This window comes from Trachurus japonicus, chromosome 19 (assembly GCF_045865225.1).
Source record: "Trachurus japonicus isolate A0001 chromosome 19, Traja_1.0".
Lineage (NCBI taxonomy): Eukaryota > Metazoa > Chordata > Actinopteri > Carangiformes > Carangidae > Trachurus > Trachurus japonicus.
This window is the reverse complement of record NC_140925.1, coordinates 5,017,538-5,045,462: the sequence shown is the minus strand read 5'-3', so window position 1 is coordinate 5,045,462 and position 27,925 is coordinate 5,017,538. Positions and strand designations below refer to the sequence as shown.

Below are 27,925 nucleotides of genomic sequence, written 5' to 3'. Positions count from 1 at the left end.
TACAATTAAAAAAAAAAAAAAAAAATCAAGCTGAGGATGAACCTTGGAAGTCATTTCCGGAAAAAGGCTTGGTTTTTTCTTTCTTTTTTTTTTTAAAACAACGGAAAAAAACACATGGATCTGAATTCACCTGACACATGAAGGAGAAAGGAGGAAAAAAAAAAAAAAAAAGCCGCCATCCTCCGCCGTCGCCTCTTCTTACAGCTTTTCTTTTTTTTTTTTTTTTATTCTCCACTGTAATAAAAACAAAACCAAACAGCCAGAATAATAAAATAAAAACAAAAATACACAGAGGATGCACAGAATGTACCTTTAAATTGCACTGATAGAACCAACAACAACAGGCGTTTTCCAACAACAAGTCACACTGATGATGACTGAGTCTTGCATTTTCCCGCCCGACCGTCACCACCAGCAGCCAGTCACGTTTCCCCTTTTCTAGTGAAGGGGGGTGGGGGGGGTGAGGGGGGCAACTGCAGCCGGTTTGGTTGTTGTGTAACTGAGGGGGGGGGGTAGTAGTCTGCAAGAGGAAAGGGGCAGGGGGGCAGGTTGAGAGCAGCACAGTGATCCTGACGTGTCCCTGAATCTCCTCCAGTGTTGTCCCTGTACTATCTGGACTCTCCGTCTTTGTGGACGCCTCCGCCGCCGTACAGCGCCAGCGCGTCGCCCGGCGGTCCCAGGCGGCGCGGTGGCGTGGACGATCGGCTGGTGATGGACGGAATGAGCGGCGGCGGCGCCCCGACCGGCATCAGGCCCGCGGGCGTCTTCGCCAGGAGGCCGTTGGACATGTGCGGGTGCGCGGCGTGGTGCGCGTTGAGCGGCGCGAGGCGGGAGTAGAGCCCCGCCGCCGCCGCGTGGTGCTGCGCCGCGGCCGCGGCGGCCGCTGCAGCGTGGGGCAGCGAGTGGGAGAGGAGGCCGGGGTGCAGCTGCTCCAGGTGAGCGGCGGCGGTGGCGGCGTGCGAGGGGCTGGACAGGTGCGGGTGGCCGTGGGCGTGCATCCCGAAGTAGCGAGCGCGCTCAAAGTCTTCACGCAGGATCTGGGCGCGCTGCTCCTCGTCCATCAGGCCGCCGCCCGGGGGCCCGATGTGGTGCGGCCGCTCGAAGTGGTGCGCCATCAGGCCGGCGGCGAACTCCTGGCGGGCGACGGCGTTGGAGGTAGACGTCGGAGGGTGGTGCGGGTTGTTGGCCGCCGCCGCCGCCGCCACTACGGCGGCGCGCTCCGCCTCCATGAGCCGCTGGTGCTGCAGCAGCCGCGCCAGGTGCGGGTCGGAGCGTAACGCGAGGTGAGGGTCCTGGCGCAGCGCCAACGCCTCGCGGCGGTGCTGCTGGTGCTGGTGCTGCGCCGCCAGCTCCCTCCACGGGTCCCAGGTGAAGCTGTGCGGGCCTTGCGGCGGTCCCTGCGGCGGCGGGCCGTGTGTAAATCGATCCCCCGCCGCCGCCACCACCAGCCCCGCGGCGCCGGCCGGGCCCCCCAGATACGCCTCGATCCTCGTGCGGTCGAGCAGCGAGAGGTGTTGCTGGTGGTGCTGGTGGTGCGACGGCGGCGGGTTGGGCGTGTGCGGCGTGTGGTGGGGCATGCCGCCGCCGCCGCCGCCGCCGCCGGGCGTGGGCGTCAGCGACAGCGAGGAGGAGGACGGCGTGCCGGAGCTCGGGTGGTGGTGCGGGTGGCTGTTGGGGCGGTCGAAGCCGTGGCCGTGGTGGTTGGGCGCCGGCGCCGGCGGCAGCGGGATGGGGATGTGCTCCGGCTCCTCCTTCCGCTCCTCTTTCACCTTGACCGGCGGGAGGAGCAGCGGCGGTTTGTTGTTGTTGCTGTTGGAGACGGGCGTCGTCGTGGCGTTGCGGTCCGACTGCTTCCTTGCCTGAGACAGAGAGGTGACCGAGGCGGACGCCGTAGAAGACGAGGATGAGGAGGACGAGGAGGAGGCGGGAATGAGGCCGCCGCCGCCGTCTCTTTGGGAGGAGTGTGAGGAGGCGTCGCCGCCGTGGCCGTGGAGACCGTGTGCGGTCGTCGGGCCGAGCGGCGGCCGTGCGGCGTGGTGATGGTCCATGGGCGACGGGGCGGAGCGGTTCGAGGGCGGCGGCGGCGGCGTGTTGTGGACCGAGGACGAGGACGACCGCGGCCGGTCGCCTCGGTCCGCTACTAGAGACGAGGAGCCCAGAGACGGCGGCGGCGCCCGCGAGGACGCCATCGGCGGCGTCGGCAGCTGCAGCCTCTTGTCCACGCCGTCTCGCTCTCGCTCTCTGTCTCTGCTTAAGCTGCGGGTCAGGTCCTCCATTGGCCCGCCGCCGCCGCCGCCCAGACCGCTGCCGTGGCCGTTGATGTGTGAGACCGGCGTGCTACTACGCGGCTTGAAGGGATGGCCGACCGGAGACATCCTCACAGGGGGTCGGCCGTACAGCATGTTGTCTCTATGGAAACAAACGTCACATCAGGAAGAGCGTAAGTAAAATAAAATCACAGACGAGTTACATAAACGAATAAATAAATGATTTGGATCAAATCACATTTAAAACCAATTAGAAAACATTTAATCGACACAAATAAATTCATAATTGAACTTTAATATCTGCTAAATAGTCACATCAGTCTGTACATAGATATAATCTAATCTCTTTATTATATGTATGTTGAGTTATAAATGTCCTAGAGCTGAATTAATGAGCTGTTCTATCTGTTAAAGGTAAAAGTATAAAAAGGTCCAGGCTTGTCTTTAAAGGGATAGTTCAGCATAACGCCGGTAATGCAGAGACTGCTTGCTGAAAAACTGCCCCCGACGGCAACACGCATCAGCGGTTTTGCATGAATTTGCCTCTAAAACAACTCTGTCTGGTAACGTTGTGTTATTATCTCATAGTGTGGTGAATGTGCAGGTCACAACTTGTCCACCAGAGCGTTTTGGAGTTGTTAGATTGTGTATTTGATGAGTTTGATGAGGGAAACCAAGAAATCCCATTAGCCTCCGTAGCATAGCTCTGAGCAGCTCACGGCTCTGCTCCGCCGTTCTAAAAATAGCTTGCACCGACAATTAAAGGTAACGAACCTACTGCTATGACTATAGGGATTATGGCAATGGGCCAATTTGCCAAAATGTTGAACTATCCCTTTAACACACAGTATTTCACTTTCACCACGTCTGATAAGGTATGAGAGCAAATATTTGTTGTTGCTGCTGCTCGTCTCTTATGAACAAATTACAGAAACCAAAACCAAATCTAAGCCACGTTTTAAATTTAAAACCAAGATTAAAAGTCCCCACCTGTCCTTTTCGTCCTTGATGTGTGGGATGTCCCGCCTCTCTCCGTCCTTCCCTCGGTCCCTCTCGTCCCTCTTGTCCATGCTTTTGACCCAGTTGGGGCCGACGGGGAACCCGGACGGGCCTCCGTGCAGACGGTTCCACGCGTCGTGATGGTTGGGGGTGGACAAGCCCCCGACCACGCCGGCCGGTGAGTCTTTAGGGCCGAACATGGAGTTGGCTGCAAAAAAGAGACATTTACTGTTAAACAAGTGTTTTTACCACAGAGCTTTCAAATAAAACCTGATATAAAACTGTTGAGGAACAAAAGTCAAATTTTTAACCCTTTTTTGGCCTTTTTTTCCCCTTCACGCATTTCTTTAAAGGGATACTTCACCCAAAATTGATAAATCACCAATTTTCTACTCACTGTCATGCCACGGAAGTGTTTGGAGAACTTTCAACTTTCTCTTCAAACGGCTCTGTTGATGTTTGTGCGCATGCGCGAGATTTGCTGCGAGATGTTGGTTCGTCGTTGTAAACCATTGGATGTATGATGTAAACACGGAAGAACATCTGGCAGCAAATCTCGCGCATGTGCACAAACATCAACATGGGAACTACTGCTACAACAAGGCTAAGAACAGAGATCACATTATTTTTTTCCAAACAACTTTTTCATGTGGCGGCTTCAGGACACTTGGGTCAGTACAGACGAGCAGTATGGAGGTATCTGGATGTTTCATAGTGTGTGTTTTGGACGATTCAAAAGTGAACTCTGTCCGCCGCCATTATATGAAAATCCATTGCCAGCCGGACCCCCCCTGGAACTCCTAAAGCGTTTTGATGACTCTGAAACTTCTCCAAACCCTTCCTTGGCATGACGGTGAGTAGATGATTGGTGAATTATCGATTTTGGGTGGAGTATCCCTTTAATGAGCCGAGTCGAGTTGTTCAAACACAACTGAACAATGTGACAACCTCCCAACAATAAACCACAAGTGTCTTCTTCCAGTTTGAACAATGTGACAACCTCCCAACAATAAACCACAAGTGTCTTCTTCCAGTTTGACAGAGACGTGTAAAGTCCATGTCTTCATGTTGGACTTTTATTTGATTGACACTTTTATTAATGAGAAACCTTGGTGACTTATTCAGCACTTCTTCTTACTGTCCACTCAAAGCCCTTTACACATTCATACATAACATCCATAATACACATGCACATCCGTCAGCACCGTGATGCAAAGTGATGCTCAGCCACTGCACCAAGGACACAGAACCTGGAGGAGCCGGGGGATCGAACCTTTTGACCTTGTGATTACAGGACGACCCACTGTGCACTGTGCCTCAAAACACCTTCAGACGAATCGACCACCGAGCTCAGATTAGAAGCAGGACCGAGCGTTTGTTTGGAAGAGAAACTGCGTCTTGTGACAGAATAAATCAGATTCACGATTTGTTAATGTTTTTTGCAATTTAGCGTTTCAGCTATTGAGACAAATGGCTGCACAATTAACGACCATGTGATCAAAAACACAACGTGGCCGAGCGCAAAATCCATATCACAAGATTTGTGTGCTGCGTCAGCCACCACAAGTTGTTTCATTTGATGCAAACAAGTCAAAATGAAAGCAAAAAATGACCAGTTGCGCTTAAAAAATGACCACAACATCCTCCCACATAACGACGATATGTATGTTTTTGCATATTGTGCAGCTTGATATGACTGTGTCCACTCTCACACATTCACAACCAGACCTCTGTTACGTATAGAAGCAGAAGCAGCCAGGTCTGGATCAAAGCTGCTGCTGGTAAGAAAACGTCAGAGGGGGAAATATTCTGTACATCAGAGAGTGTTTCAGTTTTAACGTGTATTTACGGCTTTAGTTCGCTGCTGTGGGCAAAGAGCTTCGTTAGTCAGAGCAGTTACCTTCCTTTACAACCTGTATGGCGGCCGCAGGTCGGCTGGTCACTGAATAAATAAGAGACGTGGCCACCAGATGGTTTCACGCCTCAACCTTCACAAGTTCTTCATAAAAAAATAACCTGAAGCCACCGCAGTAGTTTCTATTTTCTCCTCTTTTTTTTCTTTAATCCCAGTTCACCAACTGTCCTCTGTGATATTCAGATATTCTCCACCCACACACACTCTCTCTCTCTCTCTCTCTCTTTATCCTCGACAAACCGAAGCCATCCAGTCCGATTTCTTTCTAAGTTACACATGCAAATTAAAGTTGTAATTATTACAACTCTGCAGAGTCTCAGTCAGTACGTTCACATCCACAGCTTAGTCGAGCAATGCACGAAACTCAAATTTTGGCGCCTCATTGGACTTCTGTCCTTGTCCCAGTTTACATGCAACTGAGAAAATCGAATAACTGACGGTGTCTCCTCCTCAGGCGTGTTAATACGGCCCCCTGTCCTCCTGTTGACTTCACCGTTACCGAGTAAAAACTGGAAAAGATCAGATGTACCCTCAACGGCTCCATCAACAGATTCCACAAAACCTGGGACTCTCTAATAACTTATGTGAACAATTTACCTGGTCTGGAACTAGAACTCTGAATCATTACATCTGCCCTTGAACAAATTCTGTAATAAGAAGTATTAAGTGCACTTGTTGTTTTTGTTTGTTTTCTTTTTTTTTTCTTCTTGTCTTTGCCTGTCTATTGTCTATGACTAGTTTGTCACGTTGATTTTGGGTTTGAAATGCCTCTGTCTATTGTCGGGAATGTTTGTTATATGTTAACAGAAAATTACAAATAAAGTGTTAAAAAAAAAAAAAAACTGAATATAAAGAGGGCTGAGAATAGGAGACAAATGACGCTCCACAGGCTTCCTTTCTCTCTCTCTATTTTTCTTTTTTTTTATAAAACACATCCTCTCGCTGGTCGCACTGTGTGAAATGCACTGAATCTGCGCTGACAACAGTTTTTTTTCTTTACTTGGCTGCGTTCGGACGGCTTCTCTCCTCCACTTTGTGCCGTCTCTACTGTTGTGGAGCAGCACACACGCATTGTCCGGTCTCAGTCCGCTGAGTCACTACGTTTACATGACGCTTGAGAAAACCAAATTATTCACTTTAATCCGACTATAACTGGAGAAGTGAGTGCATGTAAACGCAATAGTTCGACTAATATCAGAGTTCTCAAACTCCGATTAAGACACCCAGGTAATGTGATTGGAATTGGACTTTCTCCGGCTCATGTAGACGCTTTAATCTGAGTAAGATCCCGGAAAACAAAAACATCCAAGAAAGCCGGTCGCAGAAGCTATTGTTGTAGCCTTACGGCGTTCTTGTCTGCCTCTCGAAATCACCATGACCACAAGGGATAGATAGCGTGCACCTTGTCTGCACAATAAGTAACACGCACATTACGTACGAGATGAACGAAGCTGTAAGATTAACCATCTTGATGTTGTTCGAAAAAGCCGGAGAAGGGCCGTATTAACCCGCTGAAACACATAATCGCCACCTGGTGTTGAGGAGGAGGACACGTTCCCTCAGTTATTAGATTTGTTGCATGTAAACTGGGACGAGGACAGAAGTCTGATTAGACGCCAAAATCGAATTTAGCTGTGCATGTAAACGTACTGAGTGAATCACAGCTGAACTTTAGGAGCAGGTTTACGTTGATTTTCTGGTTGGTGTTTTTATTCCTCCCTCTCTTCCTTTGACCTGCGACTACACTGTAAAATAAGAAATCTACTGCGTTCAATGCGTAACTAATCAGCCGTCTGTGTTAGCTAGACAGATGAGTTACAGCCTCTACACAACCATTCCTCTCCCCTTTGTGAGTTTCCCCCCCCCCGGACGGCGTTTCCTGGTTGGAGATATCTCCCCAAGTATCTGCTGCATCCAGATCTGCTGCCAACAACAACAGCAGCTATAAATCTACACAACACTTGTCAGCGCTGGAGAGACACACTTGACTGCTGAACTTTACGAATGTGGTGGTGTTTTTCTTTTTTGTTCGTTTGTTATTTTAAAGCTGAAGGAGGAACGGAGTGGAGAAGTGGAGTCACGTTGGGAGGAGGGAGTAGTCAGTTCAAGGTCAGTACGGGGACGAGGAACGATTACACCGAGCTGTAAGGCTGATATTAGAGAGAGAAGGAAAGTCTCCATGTTCAACTGACTGGATGTGCAGCAGCCGATCAAATACACACAAATGCACATTCCTCATTAATTACTCCATAAAGTTATAAAAGAGTTATTTTTACTGTCCTGTCGCTATAAAAGGTAAAAACAGATACCACCAGAGCTGTGTCATCATTTTTCTATCGGATCTCTGATTTTTATAGATTGTGCTTAATTGTCTGAACTGTGCACACACACATATGACACACACATGTTGTAGCCGTATTAAATCTATTATTAAAGTGATGTGTCTCATGTTGTGGGACTGACCCAGTGTTGGGCTGCCAAGTCCTCCAAAGGCACCAGAACCCAGAGCTCCCAGCGGGGTGAAGGGCGGGGATCGACCGTACGGATCTGAAACACACCGGTAATGTTAAAAAAAATACAGCTCTAAAACAAATCACAGATTTACATTTTAATAAACATAACAGCTGACTTTCACTGATTCTGAATCTGTACAGTATTTGTATTGTGTTTTCTTTTCTTTTCTTTAACTGTTTTACAAAAAGAGAGAAGATAGTGTGTCTGTCATATATTGTTAAAAAAAAACTTTTCTGTGTACTTTATGTATTTTATCCTTTAGAGATTGTACTTTTATGAACATATTTATTGGAATTTGTACATTGCTTTTCCACTACTACCTGGTACCTAGTACTTTTTTTGGTAACGTCTCAGCCCTGGTTCCTGGCGAGCCAAAGCGATACTAAACATGACGTCAGCCGACTGCCTTCCACTGATTGGCCAGAGCATTGTCACTGCTGGAAGAATCGCGATCGCAACTTCCGACACGAGAATCAAACCCGCTAAATTTAAAAACACACCGACAACAGCACCCACTGATCTGTGCTGAGACTGTTGCTATTCTCTAATGTGAGTTAGAAAACCAGGCTGTGGTCCGTGATCGAGGTGCAGACGAGTAAGATTGGAGCTGACGAGAAAATCTAAAAAAGAGAGAAAGACGGTGCGGTGGCTACCGCCGTGATATGACGACCCCGCCCCCGCTGAGGAGGAACTATGAAGAACTCAGCTGTAATGGAAAATCACCTAAACCGAGTCGTACCGTGCCGTGATTGTGTAGTGGAAAAGCGCCATTATTATAAGAGCTAGCAGATTTTGCACACAGCTGCCAATTTTGTCTTTTCTTTCTCAGTTTTTATGTGTTTTGTATTATGAGTACTTGCTTGCGCGAGCTGCCAAACGGAATTGCCCTTTAAGGGATTATTAATAAAGTTGAATCTTGAATTTGTGTTTCTCAGCTGCTCTTACCTAAGTGTGCAGACGGTGTGAGGAAAGATGAGTGGGGCGTTGATGGAGGGATGAACGGACCCGAGGACGGATTGACTGCACCTGCGGGGAGGAAACATGGTGGCGGTGAAACAAAAACAAATGTCACATCAAATCTCTAAAACAAAACGTCACGCTGTGATTCTGATAGTGATGCTGCGGGAGCCGTCACATCACAGAGACGGATTTATTATATAAAAAAGGTAGAAAAAGTAATGACAGAATTAACACAACAAGAGTTTGAATCTTTCTCTGTCTTGTCTTTAGACGAGCACCTGTTGCAGAGAACAGACTGGGGGGTCTGGTCAGGTCGTGGGTGGGGGGCATGGCTCCTCCCATGGGCCCCAGGGGGCCGAGGCCCCCGGCTCCAGGAAGACGGGCCAGCAGGTCACCGCGGAAGTCCAACTTGTGAGGATCAGCCTGCATCAGCTGAAGAGACGTGGGCACAGAGGTTAACTTGGCATTTTAAAAGGAGGTCGCGACACTTTTCTATTTTTAAAAAAACCCCACGATCTGTCGACTGCGAACATCTCACTGGAGGAAAAACGGCTTCTGACAAGTGAAGTATTTCTTTTTAGAGAAAAATTAAGAAACGCGTACCTTTACTTTTTTCTGATGGCTTAGGATCATCCAGGCCACATATACATGCATAGCACACCATTTTCCTGGTTTCTGCGCAGCACAGGAAAAAAAAAAAATCACAGGGGTTTACTATGTTATTGCATGAATGTTGCATGTACAAGCTGAAAAGCCTTTGCACACAGAGTCAGATGTCCTTCGTCGTGTTCAGAAATATCACGTCTAGCCTCTCCACAAGATTGGGGTTTCCAGCTGGAGATACAGTTACTTTGCCAAGGCTCAGTATGAGTTTAGAGGAGTATGGAAAAAAAAAAAAAGGCAGTGAAAAAAAAAGAAAATGCATAAAAGAGGAACCACATACATTACAACTGGGGGGAATTTTCTGGGTCTGAAATATCTAACTGGGTGTGCAAGGGCAGAGAATAGACCAGTCGCAGTCAAGATTACAAGTGAGATTAGTGCAAAGAGTGAGTGAAGCAGTGAGAAAGTAAAAAGTAAAAAAATAAATAAAAAAACAACAGGCTGAAAGTTTGAAGAAGCCAAAAAGGATCAAAAACATCTGTTTTTGCTTACATTACTGACTTTCAACGATGTCCCAAATGGATCAGTTAGCTACGAGAGAACAGAGGTGTAACAACCACTTTTAATCATCACGTCTCACTCTGCATCAGGAATTTCTTGCACTCTTGAGTCTTTACTGCACTGACTAGGCCCGTTGTCGCAGCACATCCCGGCCTCAACTGGCTGCCTCTCCCGTCTGCATACGGGACTGTGCAAAGGTTTTAGGCACTGGTTTATTGATCTATTAACTTCATCTAAAGTTCAGTCCACAGAAGAAACCTGAATCTGATCATAATCTGGTGTCACCACAGTTTGTCTTTGAGGCCTCGTCCACACGGAAACGGAGCTTCACCCAAAACAATCTTTTTCTTTTATGTTTTGAAAGGGTTTTCTGTAAATACTAGGGGTGGGTAAAAATATCTATTCATCAATGCATTGCAATATATTTTTTCCCCATTTAATATCGATTCAGCAAAGTCGCAGTTGTTTATGTCCATGCAGTCTCAGAAGCTATGAGACTTTCTCAGCTTAACTATGGTTGCACTATGTTATAACTAAACACATTGTGTACCTTTTGTTTATATTTCAATTCGACATAGAATTTCTTAGAGGAAAGATTTATTATTTAAGTTTACTTTTTTTGAATTTAAAAATTATCAACAGGTACTCTGATTAATTAAATGCGTATTACTATGTATTACTGAATCGATATAGAAGCATTTAAATCAATACCGAATCGCATTGCAACCTAAAGAATAAAAATCGAATCGAATCGTGAGGTTCTTAACAATAGTAAACATGGCATCATTTCAAGAAGTATCTGCGACGTTTTGACATTTTCTCACTCTGGGACCTGTTTCCTAAAAAACATAAAAAGGTTTTCACTCCTCACAAAACGCTGTTTCCTTCTGGATGAAACACCAACGGTACAAAAAAAAAAAAAACTTCACTGAAACCCGTATGTATCCGTGTGGACGCCGGGCTCTCAAACAGCTCCAGTTCTCCTCCAGACACTTGCACACAGTTCTTCAAGGCTCTTGACTGGCAGGTTGTTGAAGCATCTTGGAGAACTTGCCATAGTTCTCCTGTGGATTGAAGCCGTGTCTTCTGTCTCTTCATGTAATCCAAGACTGAGGACTCTGTGTGTGTATACCATCTGTTCTTCTTGTCAATTAAAAATAGTTGTTTTTGGGTCATTGTGATGCAGCAGAATAAACTTCCTCCTCTCTCCTCTGGTGCTGCGTCATGTATAAGAATCTACACACACGCCTGAAGTGCCTGAAACTTCTGCACAGTGCCGTATGTAAACACATATCCATGCAAACGAAAACAACATGACTGGAGGGATGATGCAAACGGGTGGAAAGTGGGAGCATACCGTCCTTACCCTGGGGTCCTTGGGCTGCAGGTGGTGAGGCACAACCCCGAGCCGTGCAGAGATATCAGGACCCGTTCCCTGAGGGACAAGAGGCTGTCACACACACAGCACAACAACACAACGACACATCAACACATCAGCCACATCCTGCTCATCTACGACACGTCATGACATCATACACTGCCTGTCCAAAGTACAAAGTCACAGCCTGGATTTAACCGAGCTGATTGGTAAGAGTCTCCCATTGGATAATTACTGCATGGATGTTTATTGCTGCGTTTAAAAAAAAACAGGCTCTGAGTTGTCAAAAATTCAAAATTTTTTAGTTATCTGTTGAGGTTTTAATGCATATTTTTTGTGTTATCATTGCAGTATATTTTACACAGCAGTTTGAAAAAGAGCATTGTGCTCGAAACGTCAATATGCTATTAAATCCTTGAAAGGGAGCTCTTATGGTGTGCTGATTTTTTCTTTGTTCTATCATTGCAGAATATGAAATACATTTATATTGAGCTGTGATTATTGTATTGTGTGACATTGTGGTCCTCATATGTAACGGAAATAACATTTAACGGTTACCTAGGCTATAACTGTTAGATGTTTTATTTGCTTTATGCCAATAATTTGACCCTTCTGAAACATATACACATATAAGGAGATTGTTGGGACTACTAAAACTGGGTTAAAAACTGTCCAACGCATTATTAAAAACTGGAAAGACAGTGGGGAACCATCATCTTCAAGAAAGAAATGTGGTCGGAAAAAATTATCTTGAATGATCGTGATGAAATCTAATCGATTGTTGTGACATTGCAGAAGCTTATCGAAACGATGCCACAGTGAATGTGTGCCGTAATCAAAGCTAATGGTGGTCCAACAAGATTTGTGACTTTTTATTTTTTTTGGACAGGCAGTGTAATTTTAACCGTCTCATGTGTGGCAAACCTGCTGTCTGAGAGTAAGAGTAAAGTAACGTATAAAAACATGCTCTGGGTTTATGTCTGTGGGCATCGAGGTAATATAAAGTAAGTCAAGTAATACAAAGACATGGAGGAGGTTGTTCCCACCTTTGGCTGAAATGCTCCTTGCAAGGAGCTGAAAGGCCCAGTGGGAGGAATCACAGGCTGGATACTTGGCACTGAGGGCGGCGGGTATTGTGGGAAGAACTGCTAGGACACAGATAAAAAAAAAAAAATTATTTACCACTTAACAAGTGAATAAATTAATATTTGAGGCTAATAAGTCGGTATTCAATTAAGAACCCCGGGGCAAACAAAAACCTGATACAGTGGTGTCATTTTAAACTTTCATTCATTCTGATCCACTTTTCTATAAATCCTGCATATGGTTTATCTTCCAATGTGTAAATATTAAAGGGATAGTTCAACATTTTGGCCCAATTGGCCCATTACCATAATCCCTATAGTTTTAGCAGTAGGTTCGTTACCTTTAATTGTCGCTGCAAGCTACTTTGAGAACAGCGAAGAAGAGTCGCTCAGAGCTATGCTACGGAGGCTCATGGGATTTCTTGGTTTCCCTCATCAAACTCATCAAATACACAATCCAACAACTCCACAACGCTCTGGTGGACAAGTTGAGAGCTGCACATTCACCACGCTATGAGATAATAACAGAACGTTACCAGACAGAGTTGTTTTAGAGGTAAATACAGAGACTGCTTGATGAAAAACTGTCCCTGAAGGCAACGCGCATCAGCGGTTTTGCATGAATTTACCTCTAAAACAACTCTGTCTGGTAACGTTGTGTTATTATCTCATAGCGTGGTGAATGTGCAGGTCACAACTTGTCCACCAGAGCGTTGTGGAGTTGTTGGATTGTGTATTTGATGAGTTTGATGAGGGAAACCAAGAAATCCCATGAGCCTCCGTAGCGTAGCTCTGAGCAGCTCACGGCTCTGCTCTGCCGTTCTAAAAATAGCTTGCACCGACAATTAAAGGTAACGAACCTACTGCTATGACTATAGGGATTATGGCAATGGGCCAATTTGCCAATATGTTGAACATAGCAAATGAAAGAAAACAGAAAATAAGGAGGCTTCATATCAAAATATGAGCATATATGTTTATAAAGCTGAGGGAATTAGAAATAAAGGCCTCTTTTTTTAATAAAAGTAAGCGCCTTGTGCCCTGGGCAGTTGAGGTAAATAAAGGCTCCGGTCACTATTTGAGGAAAATACGGTTCTCTGATCATCTGTACATTAGCCGACAGCAGGATACTCACAGGGTGTCGGTACAGTCCGTCCATTTTGCCTGGATACTTTTCAAACTAAAAAAGAAAAAAAAGAAGAAAAAAAGGCAGAGCGTGGGTTAATACATCTTTTAAAAAAAAAAAAGAAAGAAAGAAACTGAGCATGGTCCACATTCCAGCCACACAGGAATTTAAAGTATGACACAGATGTTCATGCAGCGAAGCGTCTCACCAGAGGCGGTGCAGTGGCTGTGGGGTGCAGGAAGGGCGTGAAGTGTTGGTGCGTGTGCGTGTGTTGGTGCTGGTGGTTGTGCTGATGGAACTGGAAGGCCAGCGGCTGGATGCTCGGCCCGTTCTGAGACGTCCGGCCCGACGAGCCCGGCGCCGAGCTGGACGCCGACGACGGGCCTCCCGGAGTGGAGCGGCCCGCGGCTGCTGCGTTGTTCTCAGCCGACGGCACGCTGCGCCTGCCCTCGCGCTCTGGAGGAGGAGGAAGAAGAAGGAGAAGGAGGAACGTTAAGGTTAATGTGAAAGACAAAGATGAACATATTTGTGGTTTTAAAAAGCTTCTTATATCATCTCAAAATATAAAAACAGTCACACACACTGCAAAAATTAAAAATCTTACCAAGAATATTTGTCTTATTTCCAGTCAGAATGTCATTTCTAGTCAAAATAAATCTAATTATACTTAAAAATAAGACTCGTCACATTAAAAAGTAGCTTGTTTTTAGACACTTTTTACTTTTTTAGATTTTTCTACTTATTTCAATTGAAAATTAGTTAGAAAACTGTTTAAAAACAAGTTCATTTTTAGGTGATGAGTCTTATTTTAAGTGGAAAGAGATTAGTTTTGACTAAAATTGAGACATTTTGACAAGAAATAAGACAAATATTCTTGGAAAGATTTTGCAGTGCTCTGGTCCAGGGCTCCAAACTGCCCCTGAACGGCATTTTGCCCCTAAAATTTATGACAGTGCAAGTAAATATTTCATCTACTTGTGCATGTGCAACCAGTAAATTTGATGTGTTTGTTTTTTTAACACTGGTGCAACATGGAAGGGGCGAAGAAGAAAGAATCTGAAATCTGTCAATACAGGTGTCAGGCAGAGTCCTGCCAGTAAAAAGACCCGTTACCCTGACCCGGCTTATATTAGAGACAGGCGTCTATATGGGACAGGTTTTTTATTAGTTTTGAACAAATCTTACGCTCAGCAAAGATGGAAAATCTATAATATAATCAAATGGTTCTGTTGTTACTGTTACACAGAGTAAGAATAGAAGGAAAGAGTCGGATCCAGAGCAGCATCATTTAGAAGTTTAATCAACTTCTTCTCCAGGGGATGAATTAAGTATTTTTTCTTCTTCTCAATAAATACTATATCTTCTACTATATTTACACTATATTTTTCCTTGGGTCAGTCAACGGACCGGGCCGAACAACACGTCCGGACGCACCAAAAACATTTAATAACTCAGATCGGACCGTGGGCTTCTTTTTCTTCTTTTCCCTGCGGTCCGGCTGAGAATTACTGCTCATGGCTTCAACACCTGCGGATCATCGGACCGGGTCGGGTCTCTGAGGACTCTGGCACGATTAAAGCAGCCGAGAAAGTGCTCAAACGGGCGATCGTGGGGCTTCGAGAGGTTTTACACATCGACAAGAACTTGCAGAAAATAGAAACAGTCCCGGCTTCTAACTGAGACCGGCGTCCATTTGAGAATTTACAGTAGGAGGCATCTGACAAGTCTGGGAGACGCTGTGGCGCTTATAGCTGCTGTAGTGGGGATGAGAAGGCTGAGGCTCTCCACCATTTATCTTCTACAATTTCATATTCGCCGCTCACCAACTTGGACTTTATCTCGTCCATAATCTCCTCAGAGTCAGTCAGTGACGTGATAGTGTCTGTCAATTTTTATGACATGACAAAAACAACGGTCTAATATTCCTCAACAGTTCTTGTGCCGATATCACTAGTTGACATGGTATACTTTCGAAAATCATGGGCTATGATATTGCTCGGATGCATATGATACAAAACGCTGTCAGAGCCGACAGACTCGAGTGTGTAATTAATTTCAGTGCAAAATAATTAGGTCAAAAACTATTTAATATAAAGCAAATAGACTATTAGTCTTTAATTTAGGCGGACGAGGCTACCAAGCACTGCACGCCCACATTTTTGGCGGGTAACCCGTTGCAGGACTCTGGTGTGGGGATCATGACTGAAAAGGAAATGTGAATATTTACTTTGCAGGTTGATTTATTTAAATCTTCTGCTTGCGTGCCTAAAATTTGAAGTTAGTGAGCCACTGCGCTCCTTGTAGAAATAGTTAGTCTGGAGCTCTGTGGTTTGCATTTTACTTTCTGTTCTTGAGTTCGATCAGATATTTGTCCATCAATACACAACTTCCTCCTCAACGCCCCAGACAGACAACCACCAGAGGAGGTCTGGGTCCGGTCTATTTTTAATAAACACATTAGTCACAATGTTCCCATGAAGGGCTGAACGGCGGCGGTGAGCGACTGTACCTGCTGCAGAGTTCTGTAGCAGCGGCGGCGGCGGCGGCAGCCCCGGCGAGGACGTGTACAGGGCCCCGGAGCTGGCTCGGGATGGGGGTCGGAGGGGCCCTGAGGATCCGGAGCCCCGGTTGTGGGGCAGCGACACACTGGTGGAGGGAGTCGGGGGGCGCATGGAGGATGAGGAAGACGCGATGGATGAAGCAGACGGTGGAGGTTTGACTGGAGTGCTGCTCCTGGAGGGAAGAAGAAGAAAAAGAAACAACATGACTCATCAAAATGGGTTTAGTTAAAGTCTGAACATGTTACATACCAAGGTTATTATACAGTAGTTTTTCAGTTTGCTTTTTTATTTCAGTTTAGTTTTAGTTAATTCAACAAGTGATGAAGCGGTTTTAGTTTAGGAGAAAGCCTCTGTGAGACTTCTGAAGATTAACTTCCAAATTTGTGGGAATTTTCCTTTTAGTTGTATCCCATAATGTTCCCATCAGTCCTCATTCAGTCTTATCTACCCGTGGGTCATACTCAAAGTCTTCCCACACTGAGCTGCAACTTTAGACATCTCTGTCATCAGCTGATGTTATCCGACATTCACATTAGTTTTAGTTTGTTTTGTTCACTGTAGTTTTTATTTAGTTCTCATTTATATTTTTATTTCAGTTTTCTAAATTATTTTTTCACTGCTTGTTTTAGTTTTAGGGTGACTTCCAGTTCCTATCGTAATCCTCAGGCTCAACCCTTAATCTTCGTAGCCCTCAAAACCAAGTGTTAAGGGCTATTTTGTGACTTAGAAATGGGATTAAACTAAACGTATCTGCATTTAAGGGGCCCTTAAATGCAGATACGTTTAGTTTAATCATAAACCACAAACGCAGCTCTATCATCGATGGCTCCATCAGGTCCATGTTTTTGAAATTGTTGTGAACTATCTATCAGTTAATACTTCGGTTATTGTTGTTTTTTGTAGCCTATAAGTTAGTTGAGTTAGTTATAAGTTGATATTCAAACAAATAATCTGTATAAATACCACAACCACGGACATATTTAGCTGAAAGTCACCGCATACCACGGCTTATTGAAAGGTAAACACCAGCTGTGCCTATGGTTAGATAACTCTGCGGCTACGAGAGATGATATTAGCCCGGTCAAACATTTTACATAGGTTGTATATTGATAAAACAACTTAACAACAACATTACCACTGAGAAAAATTACCATTTTGTAACTAAACGATAGCAACATGGCTTGTCCGCACCGGCCGGCGATTGACAAAAGGTAAATAATCCGTAAAATGGGCCTAAACTAAGATAATACAATGGTTTTCGTAATATTTATATCTCTATTAACAAAGAAAACACTGCATTCTGGGTAGCCCTTGCTCCAGAGGGTGGTGTTAACGTACCTGTTGTTGTTGATGTATATGGAGTGAGATCGTCCAGGCAGAGTGAGGAAGGGCGGTTTGGGGCTGCCGTTGTGGCGGCCGCCGTTGCCGTTGGCGCCGGGCCTGGGGATGGGGCCCGAGGCCGAGACGGGGAAGGGGACAGAAGAGGTAGAAGAAGAAACGGCCTCTGGGAAGTGCGGCTCCAGGCTTTTCTCCTGACTCCGCTCCAGGCCGGACACTCGCGGCGTCACCATCAACCGGGAGACGCTGGCGCTGCAGCGCGTCGGCAGAGACGGGCAGCTCTTGCCCATGGAGGCGGCCATGTTGGACGGGGCAGGTTCAACTGGAGGAGGAGGAAGAGAGAGCGGTCACGTGGGTCAGTGTTTTCTTTCAGCCTTTGCTTTTATATATGATCAGTGTGGAGCGACAGGAGTTTGCTGCATGTACACAGATGATTTTAGATCTAATATTTTATGTGCTTTGGGTTCCCTCTAATTTGCATAAACCAATTATAAAAACAAAACAAGTGCAAGAAGAGGAGGCGCTGACTCACAGACGACAAGATCCAACTAAAAATGAACCGACTGGTCAGTTCTGGGCCTGTTATTAACATTATTAAAAAGGGACTAGGTGTCAACTTTATTATAAAATCCTGTGTTTCCTCTACATTTATGACGTCACACTCAATATGAAGCGCCACATCTGACTTCCAATGATCCAAATAAGCACCATGCAGTCGGAGATACTTTTTAAATTAAAGGAAAATAACGGCGCTTTTCCACTAGCGCACTAGTGTGGCACGGCACGGCCCGCTTTTTTACCAGGTACCATTTTTAGTACCTTCTCGGCCCTGGTTCCAAGCGAGCCGAGACGATACTAAAACGTGACGTCAGCCGACTGCCTTCCACTGATTGGACAGAGCGTCGTCACTGGAAGAGTGCGAGCGATACGTCCGACATGAGAATCAAACCCGGAAATTTCAAAAACACAGCGGCAACAGCGCCCGCTGATCTGTGCCGAGACTGTTGTTATTCCTTCACCCGAGTTAAATGATGCTGTGTGGAAAACCACACTATGGTCTGTTAACGAGGTGCAGACGAGTGAGTTTGGAGCTGACGAGCAGATCGAAAAAAGAGAGACGGACAACGCGGCCCCGCGATCACCCCCGCTGAGGAGGAACTAGAGAACTCAGCTGTAGTGGAAAAGCACCGTCACCGAGCCGTGCTGTGAAAGTGTAGTGGAAAAGCACCATAAGACAACCGAATCAGATCGATGCTCAACACAGAAAAGCCTGAGATGCAATATTATAATCAGCAGAGGTAGAATAGAGAAAAGAAGAAGCTTTTGATCCAAAAACATGGCCGACCACAACCGACCCAACAAAAGAGAAAACAACAACGACAACAACGCTGAGCGACCTGGGTTGATTAGTCCACACCACATGATCAGGGCTGATTGGATGGATATTGACAATAGACATACTGACAAACCGATACCAGCTGATTATTTGGACACGACCTTTCCAGCTCTTGCACCATAAGAATGAGGACGTTCATGTTTCTGGTGTTTGAATAAATTCATTTCTCTCTATGTAAATAAAAAACTGAGACACAGAAACTCCACCACATCTTCATCTTATTCACTGCACATCTTCATCTCTGTCATTTCCAGATGATTGACTAAAATCCTCAACGCCTCCCCATGAATCCAGATTTAATGACACAAGAATAAAAAACAACAAACGGACCTTTTTTTTCTTCTTCTAATTTTCTGTCAAGATCTAAATATAACCCATTGACTGACACATCAGTTCATTGTTTCATGAATGTGAAGCAGCAAGAAGAAAAAGAAAAATTTGGTTTTTATTTCTCCTACCTTTTGTAGCAGTGACTGTGAACACCCGATCCATGTCATTATCAGAGGCCTGGAGGTAGATAGAGGGAAAATAAATAAATAGAGATATCATTAGATTTATTCTCCATCTATACCCAATGAAAGTCTATAAATCAATATAACTAATATAAATGAATTAGTACACACCTTGTCTCCTGTATCGCTCTCAGTGTCACACTGGAAGAAGACAGGAAAAGAAGAAAAACACATTCAGATTCACATCTTTTAGGATATTCTATGTGTGTTGTGTAGTTTTTATTTTTATTTTAAAACACTGAGCAACTTACAATATAGCCAGTCTCCAAAGGGTGTCCCTAAAAAAACACATAAATAATCAATATTATTAGCTGCAGTTGTTCTCATTTGAGTTTTAGATGCAGTTAAATGGACAAAATATATAATTTATCTTATGAAATTATCCACCTTGTTGTATGAAATCACCCTGTATCGCTTAATTAAAAAAGAAAACACCCTGATTGATGGGTGTTGTTGAAGCGTGTGTGTGTGTGTGTGTGTGTGTGTGTGTGTGTGTACAAACCAGTTTAACTAGATCTCTCCTAATGACAGGATACACAGGTCAGCGGCACACGAGTAATGTAAACACGGCTATTTGATTAGGAATTAGCTCGACCTCTGACATGACAAGACGATAACACGAAAGCACCGCCGTAGCCCGTCAGAGACCTCCAATTATTATCATCCTGTCTTGTCTGTCGGCTCACCTCGATCTTTCTCCTCTTGTTTTTGCTCTTGTTCCAGCAGCTGCTGGAGTAGCTGTGCGGCGCTCCTTCCTCCGGCTCCGACAGGGGCCCGCCGCCGTTCTCCTCGGGCCCTCGCTTCCCCTTGTTCCTCCGTCCCAGCATGTCACTGCGCTGATTGGGCTTCAGCGAGCAGTCCATCTGATAAAAAGGATAAAAATAAACACATTTAACAAACAAACAAAAAAAATGTGTAAAAAGTTAAAGGTATAGCTTTATACCCAAAATTGAAATGCCTTCTCTGAGTTACAGGGGGTCTCGGCGTAGCAGTGCATGTCCATATAACGGTTGCAAATGGATACCAACTGTCTTCGTAACAAAAAGACACACCAAAAAACATCCAAATACCTCCATGCTGCTCTTATGTAATGTCCGTCTTGTATTGAAGCCCCGAAATGCGAAAATGTCCCGAAAAAAATTAAGTAAGTCTATATTTCAAGCTTGTTTGTAGCGGAAGCTCCTCGGGGTCCGTCCTCTTCCCGGTTCAAATTTGACAAACTGGGAAGAGGAGCTTCCGCTAGGCTAAGCTTGAAATATAGACTTTTTATAGAATTTTTTTCGGAACAATTTCACATTTCGGGGCTTCAATACAAGACGGACATTACATACGAGCAGCATGGAGGTATTTGGATGTTTTTTGGTGTGTCTTTTTGTTACGAAGACAGTTGGTATCCATTTGCAACCATTATATGGACATACACTGCTACGCCGAAGCCACGGATAACTCTGAAACTTCTCCCAGCCTTTAGTCGACATGAGGGAAATTTCAATTTTGGGTGAACTATCCCTTTAACCTGTGTTCACATGTCTAGCCAAAAAAGCATGAATGTGTTCGCCGGAGGCCAACGACCACGGGCAAGCTCCACGCTGATTAATGTCCTGACTGAACTCGTTTTTCTGCAGTTTCTACTGAGTGAAAACAAAAATAGAAACACAAATGATGTAATGCAGCCTGCATGGAGAAGCTGTTACTTTGCCGCTTCGTGTTTAGTGAAGCAAGACTCGATTATATGGTTCGATTTGAGACCTTTATTATTGTACTGTTTTAAATATGTAAGGTGTTTCTGAGGACGCAGCCTGCAGAGGTTCACAAACTTCTTATCATTGACACATGAATGTGAGAAGTTGTGAGATGATTTACCAAGTTAGTAAAGAGGAAGACAAAGCATCCTTTATTCCCCTTTTTGCTTTTTCTAGTGAAATACTATTAACTCGTCATAATAACCCCCTGAAAAATATGACTTATCTAGAGAGGGAGTATCATTAATTAATCAAATAGCCTGTAGACATAATCTATGTGTTTCAAGTAGGAACTTCTTGGTTATAAAAGGTCATAAATTAAAGAGGTTGACAACCTGTGCAACCCGTTTCTTCACAACCTTTAATAAAAATAAGGATTAATTGTAGGGTATGAGTGCCGATTAAATCTATTATAGTATCGTCTTGAAATGACAAGATGTAACATATATCCCAAAAATCTCTACAGTTGATAGTTACAGGCATAAAAAGAATTGTCTCCATGTATTATAATTATTATTATCCTGTTAAAGCAGAAGTAAGTGATATATTTGTGTTAATATAAGTCTTAAATAGTTATATCTTCCGACAGCAATCACTTACATAGAGTGTTTGGTCTGAAACACGGGTCTGTCAGTCACTCTGCTCTGCTCTGAGCCGAGGAGAAAACATTTATCGTATCCTACAGTTTTTTATCCAATGAGGAGAGAGAACGGCATGCAGGGCTGTGTGTGCAGCCAAGGAACGCCGTGAATGTGGCGACGTAGGGACGAGGACTGTTATGGTGCGTTCAAGGAAACTCGTGTTTTTCCGACCGTGAAGTCGTACCAGTTCGATCTGGTACGAGTTCACCGGTCGGAAGTTACGAGTGGCCGTTATAGTGACTTTCACCGGTAAAACAGGTCGGAGAAACACGAGTGGGTTGCCTGAAACGCTACAAAGTCGTAAGTTGTGACTTGAAGCTGTAATTTACGATTTCAAAAGCCTGCCTGGAAGGCAGCATTAGCGAAAACGACCGGACCACTTACTTCTGCTTTAATTACATGGGTTTGACTGGATGCGTCATAGTTTTTGAATTGCATTGTTTATTATAGGACAAAAAAAGCGACAGATGAGCTGTAGAGGAACTAAATAATACATTAATAAACTCAGCTGGAAAGGTCAACATGAAGGTCACCACGGCCCTGTCTCTGTTCAAACTGGTTCAGACGTTACTCAACTCCAGACAGTTTTTACCGCATTGTTATTAATTAATTAATAAAGAAAATTCAAGCAGGAAATTAAAGATTCTGTGAGAGGAAATTGACACATACCACCAGTAATCACTGGTCAATTCAAGCAGGTAATGTTTACTTTTTATTCTTCTTCTTTTTTTTTCTATTAGCAGTCTCGGATATTAACCAACCAACAGTCTCCTTGGTTCATTTGACTGTGAAATCAAGTTACCCCCCTCGGAGAGGCACTGGAACTAAATGTGTGCGTCAGTTTTGGCAGTTTTAAAGCAGAACCTATGGGCAAATAATTTGGTTTCCTGTCCCGATGCCGAGCTCAAACGCAGATACCATCAGCCGTAGCCCCCGAAGGCTGATGATTAATATTAGAAATAATTTTTATCCTCATTAAAATGCCAACTGTGTCCTCATGCCAACACATGTATGTATGTATGTATGCAGCGGTAGCCTATATATTGTATTAATGGTCTTTTAAGTCTTTTAAGAAAAATGCTGATCCTGGGGGAATTCACATGTGACTTTAGTTTCCTGCTCTATTTTCTGACGGATAGACAATTGACCTGAGCAACAAAAAAAAAAAAAAAAGTTAGGTATGAAAAGTATTAGGTGAAGAGGCCCGGTCCAAAGTCGTATCGCCAGAACAGAAAACTGTCTGTGTTGTCGAGGCGCGGCGGACGGTCACACACCGGCTCAAGAATACACAGCCATAAGTCGTGTATTCCCCCCCCTTCCCACCACCTCTTTCTTTTTCTGAAAAGCCATTTGGCAGCTCATCAACACCTAACAGAATTAGAACATGAATAATTGAAGCCTCTCCAGAACCCATCAGAGGGACTGCCTTGGGGTTTGGGTTTGGCCTGAGTGGAGTGCTTTTTCCAGGCAAAAGGAATGAATGGTGTCAGAGTTGAGGAGTTCAGTCTGCAGCCTATTCTCTCACCTTTGGCTGCAGAGAGTAAAAAGTATCTATCTATCTGGGATGTGATGGACAAGAGGGAGACGATGATATAGGTTTAAATGCCTACACTACAGCTCTATCATTTAAAATCAATTAAGAGGGGAAAGAAATGTGCTGAATCCTGCCAAGCAACATTCATTCATCCAAGCGTCATCCATCACTTTGTTTACACTAATGTGGGGATTAAAAAGCTGTTTGATGGATGACAGCTGAGCACCAGGTGTTAAAATAAATATACAGCTCTGGAAAAAATAAAGAGACCACTCCAAAATGTTCTTAATAAATAAACACTAGCACACCTCACTCTACTTGGATGATCACCTGAACCAAATCATAATAAGGAAGAAAGCTTATAAATAAATTTAAAAAAACACTGGTGGAATAATCCAAATTTTTAATCGCAGCAATGTTGATTTCTAAACTCTTCCCAAGTTTAAAAAGTAGTGTTGTGTTGTTTTAAAATGAATATGAACTTGTCTTCGTTGCATTATACAAGGTCCGAAAACACCTGAATTCTTTTGCCATTTTCTGCAAATAAATGCTCCAAGCGACAATATTTTTTGTTTCCCATTAGGGAGAAATTTTGTCAGTAGGTGTTAATTTTACTTAAACACATAGCTATGAATAGTAAAACCAGAGGAACTGATGACTTTTAAGTGGTCTCTTAATTTTTTCCAGAGCTGTAAATACAAAGAAATAAAATAAAAGCAAATCATCCACACATTTGCATGAAAACGTTTGACTGTCAACAGTTCTGTCAACATATCTCATCCAATTCTCTGATATTTGCCAAATCAAAGTTTGGCAAATATCAGAGTTTTATCTCAAAAACTTAATTTTTTGAGAACATTTTGAATTCTGCTCTCATGGGAACAACTGCAGTCAATGTAAGAGTGGCATTTTTTTTTAAACATCAGATTTTCTCTTGTGAAGCAAAACACTTATCGTTAAAAACAAATCACCAACATTCCCATGCTGTCTAGATGCAATTTATGTATTATCAGATTTTTGTTTAGAAACACAATCTGTGACATTTTGACCATTTTTGAAATCTGCCTTGACACCTGCTGCCAGTCTATTTGAGAAGCAACACACAACGTCTCACTTCCAGACAATTTAGCTCAGTGAGTTAGGAGCTGGTTCTTGGTGTCAGAGGATGTGGGTTCAAGACCCAACAAGGGAGTTAATGATAATAATAACACATCAAAATCCCAGATGGTCTTTGTGAAACAAATGCACAAAATCTTAGAATCATAGTAGATGGATGTTTGACAAATACATATCAGAATTTTACCTCAAAAACTGATTTTTCTTTTTACAGTGGCCTCAAATCTGCCTGCACGACAGTGAATGGCTTACTCAAGTTTGTGAAGCCACTATTGAACTGCCACTTGTCAATTAGCTCAGTGCTATAGACAATGGTCTTTGATTCCAGAAGTTGAAGGATCAATCCTCAACTGGTGCAAAATGAACATTATATGGTCAACTGTCCTGTCTTTCTATTCTCCTGTTTGTTGCTCAGAATTTGATTAACTTTGCAAAAAAAATAGCCCGGACTTACTCCCTGCAGGGCTTAGTTTTAACAAACGTTTATGATTTTGATTCTCACAGCAAGATTTTTTTTAATTGATAAATCATTTATGTTGTTTTTACAGTAAACACATTATGCTGCTACTATCTTCTAAAATGTAAATACTTGATACTATTCCAGTTTTTTCTTCTGAGGCTTTGGACAGTTGGTCAGTCTTTTTACAGTGGCCTAAAATCTGTTAAAACAAATCACCAGTATTCCCATGCTGTCTAGATGCATTTTTTTATTATTATTATTATTACCTCCAGTGCCTCCAGGCTGATGAAGCTGGCAATAGCGAAGCCATCGATGATGTCTTCCTCACAGGACACAGACTCCCTCTTCCTCCGGCGTGGAGGCCTGTGTCTCCCAAACCCAGGCCGGCATTCCCCTCCCAGTCTCCCGCCGGGACCCAGGACGCCGCCGACAACACCGAGACCGAGACCGAGGCCGAGGCCCAGGCCGCTGTTGGTCTTCGCCTCCCGGTCGGAGCCCGAGGACAGGGATGTGGCCCTCTCCTCGGCCTCCAGGTCCACTCTCCTCCGCCGCCGCCGCTCCCTGTCTCTGTCGCGCTGGGATCGAGAGCGTCGGCTCTGCCTGAACCCAGCGCTCCGGCTTGGGCCCTCCATGATGTTTCCAAACGGCGACTCCCTTTTTGTAACTCCAGTGAGATCCGAGCAAAAAAAAAAAAAAAAAAAAAAAAAAAAAAAAAGGCACTTCTTTGCTTTATTTAAAGTCCCGGTCCAGGCAAATAAAACACCACACAACAGCAGGCCCTCACAGGGAGCCTCTGGTTTAAAAAAAAAAAAATGGCGTTAAGTTAATGGAAACCAGTGGCTATTATTATTTACCGTCCTTTGACAACAGTCCGTGGGCATCTGGGGCCTTTCTTCCGGCGAAATTTTAGTGTCATTTCAGATAAACTATGCTCTACATTGGAATTTATTTAAATCGCCCACATACATGCGCGCACACAACACAAACAAACACGCACACACACAGATGTCTGTCAGGACATGGGGCTAGTATGTGAGCTAACTAACTAGCTGCTAATTCAACCGACAACCACATAGTAATAATAATAATAATAATAATAAGTTACACAACGCATGTAAACAACAAAAAAGAAAAAGGGACAAATATAGATAGATGTGTTGTTGACAAAACGGGCCGAGTCACCTCTGGGATTATTTTTATCAAACTAAAAAAAAAAAAAAAAATCACGCCGACGAAACTGAAGGATTTCCTTTATATATATTTCTGCACACGCTGACACAAATTCATTAGCTGAATGCTAGCGGTTAGCATGAATAAATAACCTAAGATATCCCAACATTAACACGCCGACTGCCGTGACATTACATTTATTTTGTGTTTTTTGTTTCTTTTCTTGAATTACTCCCCAGAATTAAAAGGAGTAAGCAAACCCAGCTGTCTGGTTTTAGTTTAGTTTGGGTTGTCGTTAATGCTACTTTAGCTTCTAGCGATTAGCCTTTAGCTCGCACGGCTAACTCGATACATTACGATATAGTATAGTATCCAAGCCCGCAACAACACAGGAATAAAATTATATTCTTAAAACGTCTCTGGAAAATCTGACAGGCCTGGATGCTGGAAGGTGAAGCTAACTAATATCCAGCGGTCAAGAGACTTAATAATTTTTCCTGCTGTCGAAACGTTAATGGCCGATTCGCATCACATCAAAAGAAAAGACGTGACGTTAGTTAGCACTCAGGCTAGCTCCGCGTTAGCCGGCTAACTAAACAACAACCTCCAGATTATTATTACCGAGGAAGCAGGAGGGATAGGTAAGGTTTTTTTTTATATTATTATTTTAAGAACTATTCGCCTTTATAATCATAATATCTCGCTTCTTCTTCCCTTCCTCCTCCATCATAAAGGAAAAAAAAATTCAAGGCCCAAATATCAAAATCAAAGCCTCGGTGTCGATTTCCATAAACGAGGGTGTCGTCGTCGGCCGAGCCCCCGTCGGGCCGGGCAGCAGCTCCTTCTTCATGCAGCCTTCCGCTGTGTTAAATCCAATGTTTGGGAAGAAGAAAAATAAGAAGAAGTTGGACCACTCGCCGAGGTTTCCGCTCTTACGGTTCGCCCTCCTTTGTCACTAAATAATAATAATAATCCCCGGGTTGGAAATACTCACGGAGACGAGGCGGCGGCGGACAAACGTTACTGCTGCTGCTGCTGCTGCTGCTACTGCCGCTGCTGCCCCCTTCACAAGTTTCCACTGAATTGGAAATTTATGGTGAAAATCATCGGGGAGACAGAGACACAACCCTTGTCAGCCGTGCAGTGCATTGTGTGCGCCGCTCTTCTTCCTCACCCATCAAACTGGCTTGTTGGCAGCTCCGCTAGTGCACACTGCCTCCATGTGGAAAGTGCGTCCACAGCTCCGTTGGTCTGTTGTTGTAAAACACTCAACCACTTTTTCTTTTTTCTTTTTTTTTTTTGTCAGGTTTCCAGCTATCAGATCAGATGTCATTTTTTTAATGGCCCATAATAAATAAATAAAAATGATTAAAGGGATAGTTCAACATTTTGGCAAATTGGCCCATTACCATAATCCCTGGTTCGCTACCTTTATTTGTCGGTGCAAGCTGTTTTTAGAACGGCGGAGCAGAGCCGCGAGCTGCTGAGAGCTATGCAACAGAGGCTAATGGGATTTCTTGGTTTCCCTCATCAAACTCATCAAATACACAATCCAACAACTCCAAAACGCTCTGGTGGACAAGTTGTGACCTGCACATTCACCACGCTATGAGATAATAACATAACGTTACCAGACAGAGTTGTTTTAGAGGTAAATTCAGAGACTGCTTGCTGAAAAACTGTTCCTGAAGGCAACGTGCATCAGCGGTTTTGCATGAATTTCCCTCTAAAACAACTCTGTCTGGTAACGTTCTGTTATTATCTCATAGCGTGGTGAATGTGCAGGTCACAACTTGTCCACCAGAGCGTTTTGGAGTTGTTGGATTGTGTATTTGATGAGTTTGATGAGGGAAACCAAGAAATCCCATGAGCCTCCGTAGCGTAGCTCTGAGCAGCTCACGGCTCTGCTCCGCCGTTCTAAAAACAGCTTGCACCAACAATTAAAGGTAACAAACTTACTCCTAAAACTATAGGGATTATGGCAATGGGCCAATTTGCCAAAATGTTGAACTATCCCTTAAAAAAAAAAAACTACATTAGGCTACAC

At 44.0% G+C, this 27,925-nt stretch overlaps 1 protein-coding gene across 12 annotated transcripts; it reads right to left on the bottom strand.

The window, feature by feature from the left end:
* Positions 1-471: 471 nt before the first annotated feature.
* On the bottom strand, positions 472-25,427 carry fbrs (fibrosin). Of its 12 annotated transcripts, none has more exons than XM_085760919.1 (18): positions 24,975-25,427; positions 19,902-20,078; positions 19,467-19,493; positions 19,327-19,356; positions 19,162-19,210; positions 17,308-17,629; positions 15,918-16,141; positions 13,617-13,864; positions 13,418-13,462; positions 12,244-12,345; positions 11,177-11,269; positions 9,811-9,849; positions 9,259-9,330; positions 8,934-9,087; positions 8,641-8,721; positions 7,645-7,728; positions 3,258-3,474; positions 472-2,409 (listed from the first exon to the last, which is right to left on the bottom strand). In XM_085760919.1, exons 1-18 carry the CDS (start codon positions 25,338-25,340, stop codon positions 609-611), a joined length of 4,131 nt encoding a protein of 1,376 aa, XP_085617045.1. In that variant the 5' UTR covers positions 25,341-25,427; the 3' UTR covers positions 472-608. The 12 variants fall into 12 exon arrangements, with proteins under 12 accessions (XP_085617045.1, XP_085617034.1, XP_085617037.1 ...); XM_085760908.1 differs by having other exon boundaries at positions 11,186-11,269; positions 24,975-25,426; XM_085760911.1 differs by having other exon boundaries at positions 11,177-11,254; positions 24,975-25,426.
* Positions 25,428-27,925: the final 2,498 nt, after the last annotated feature.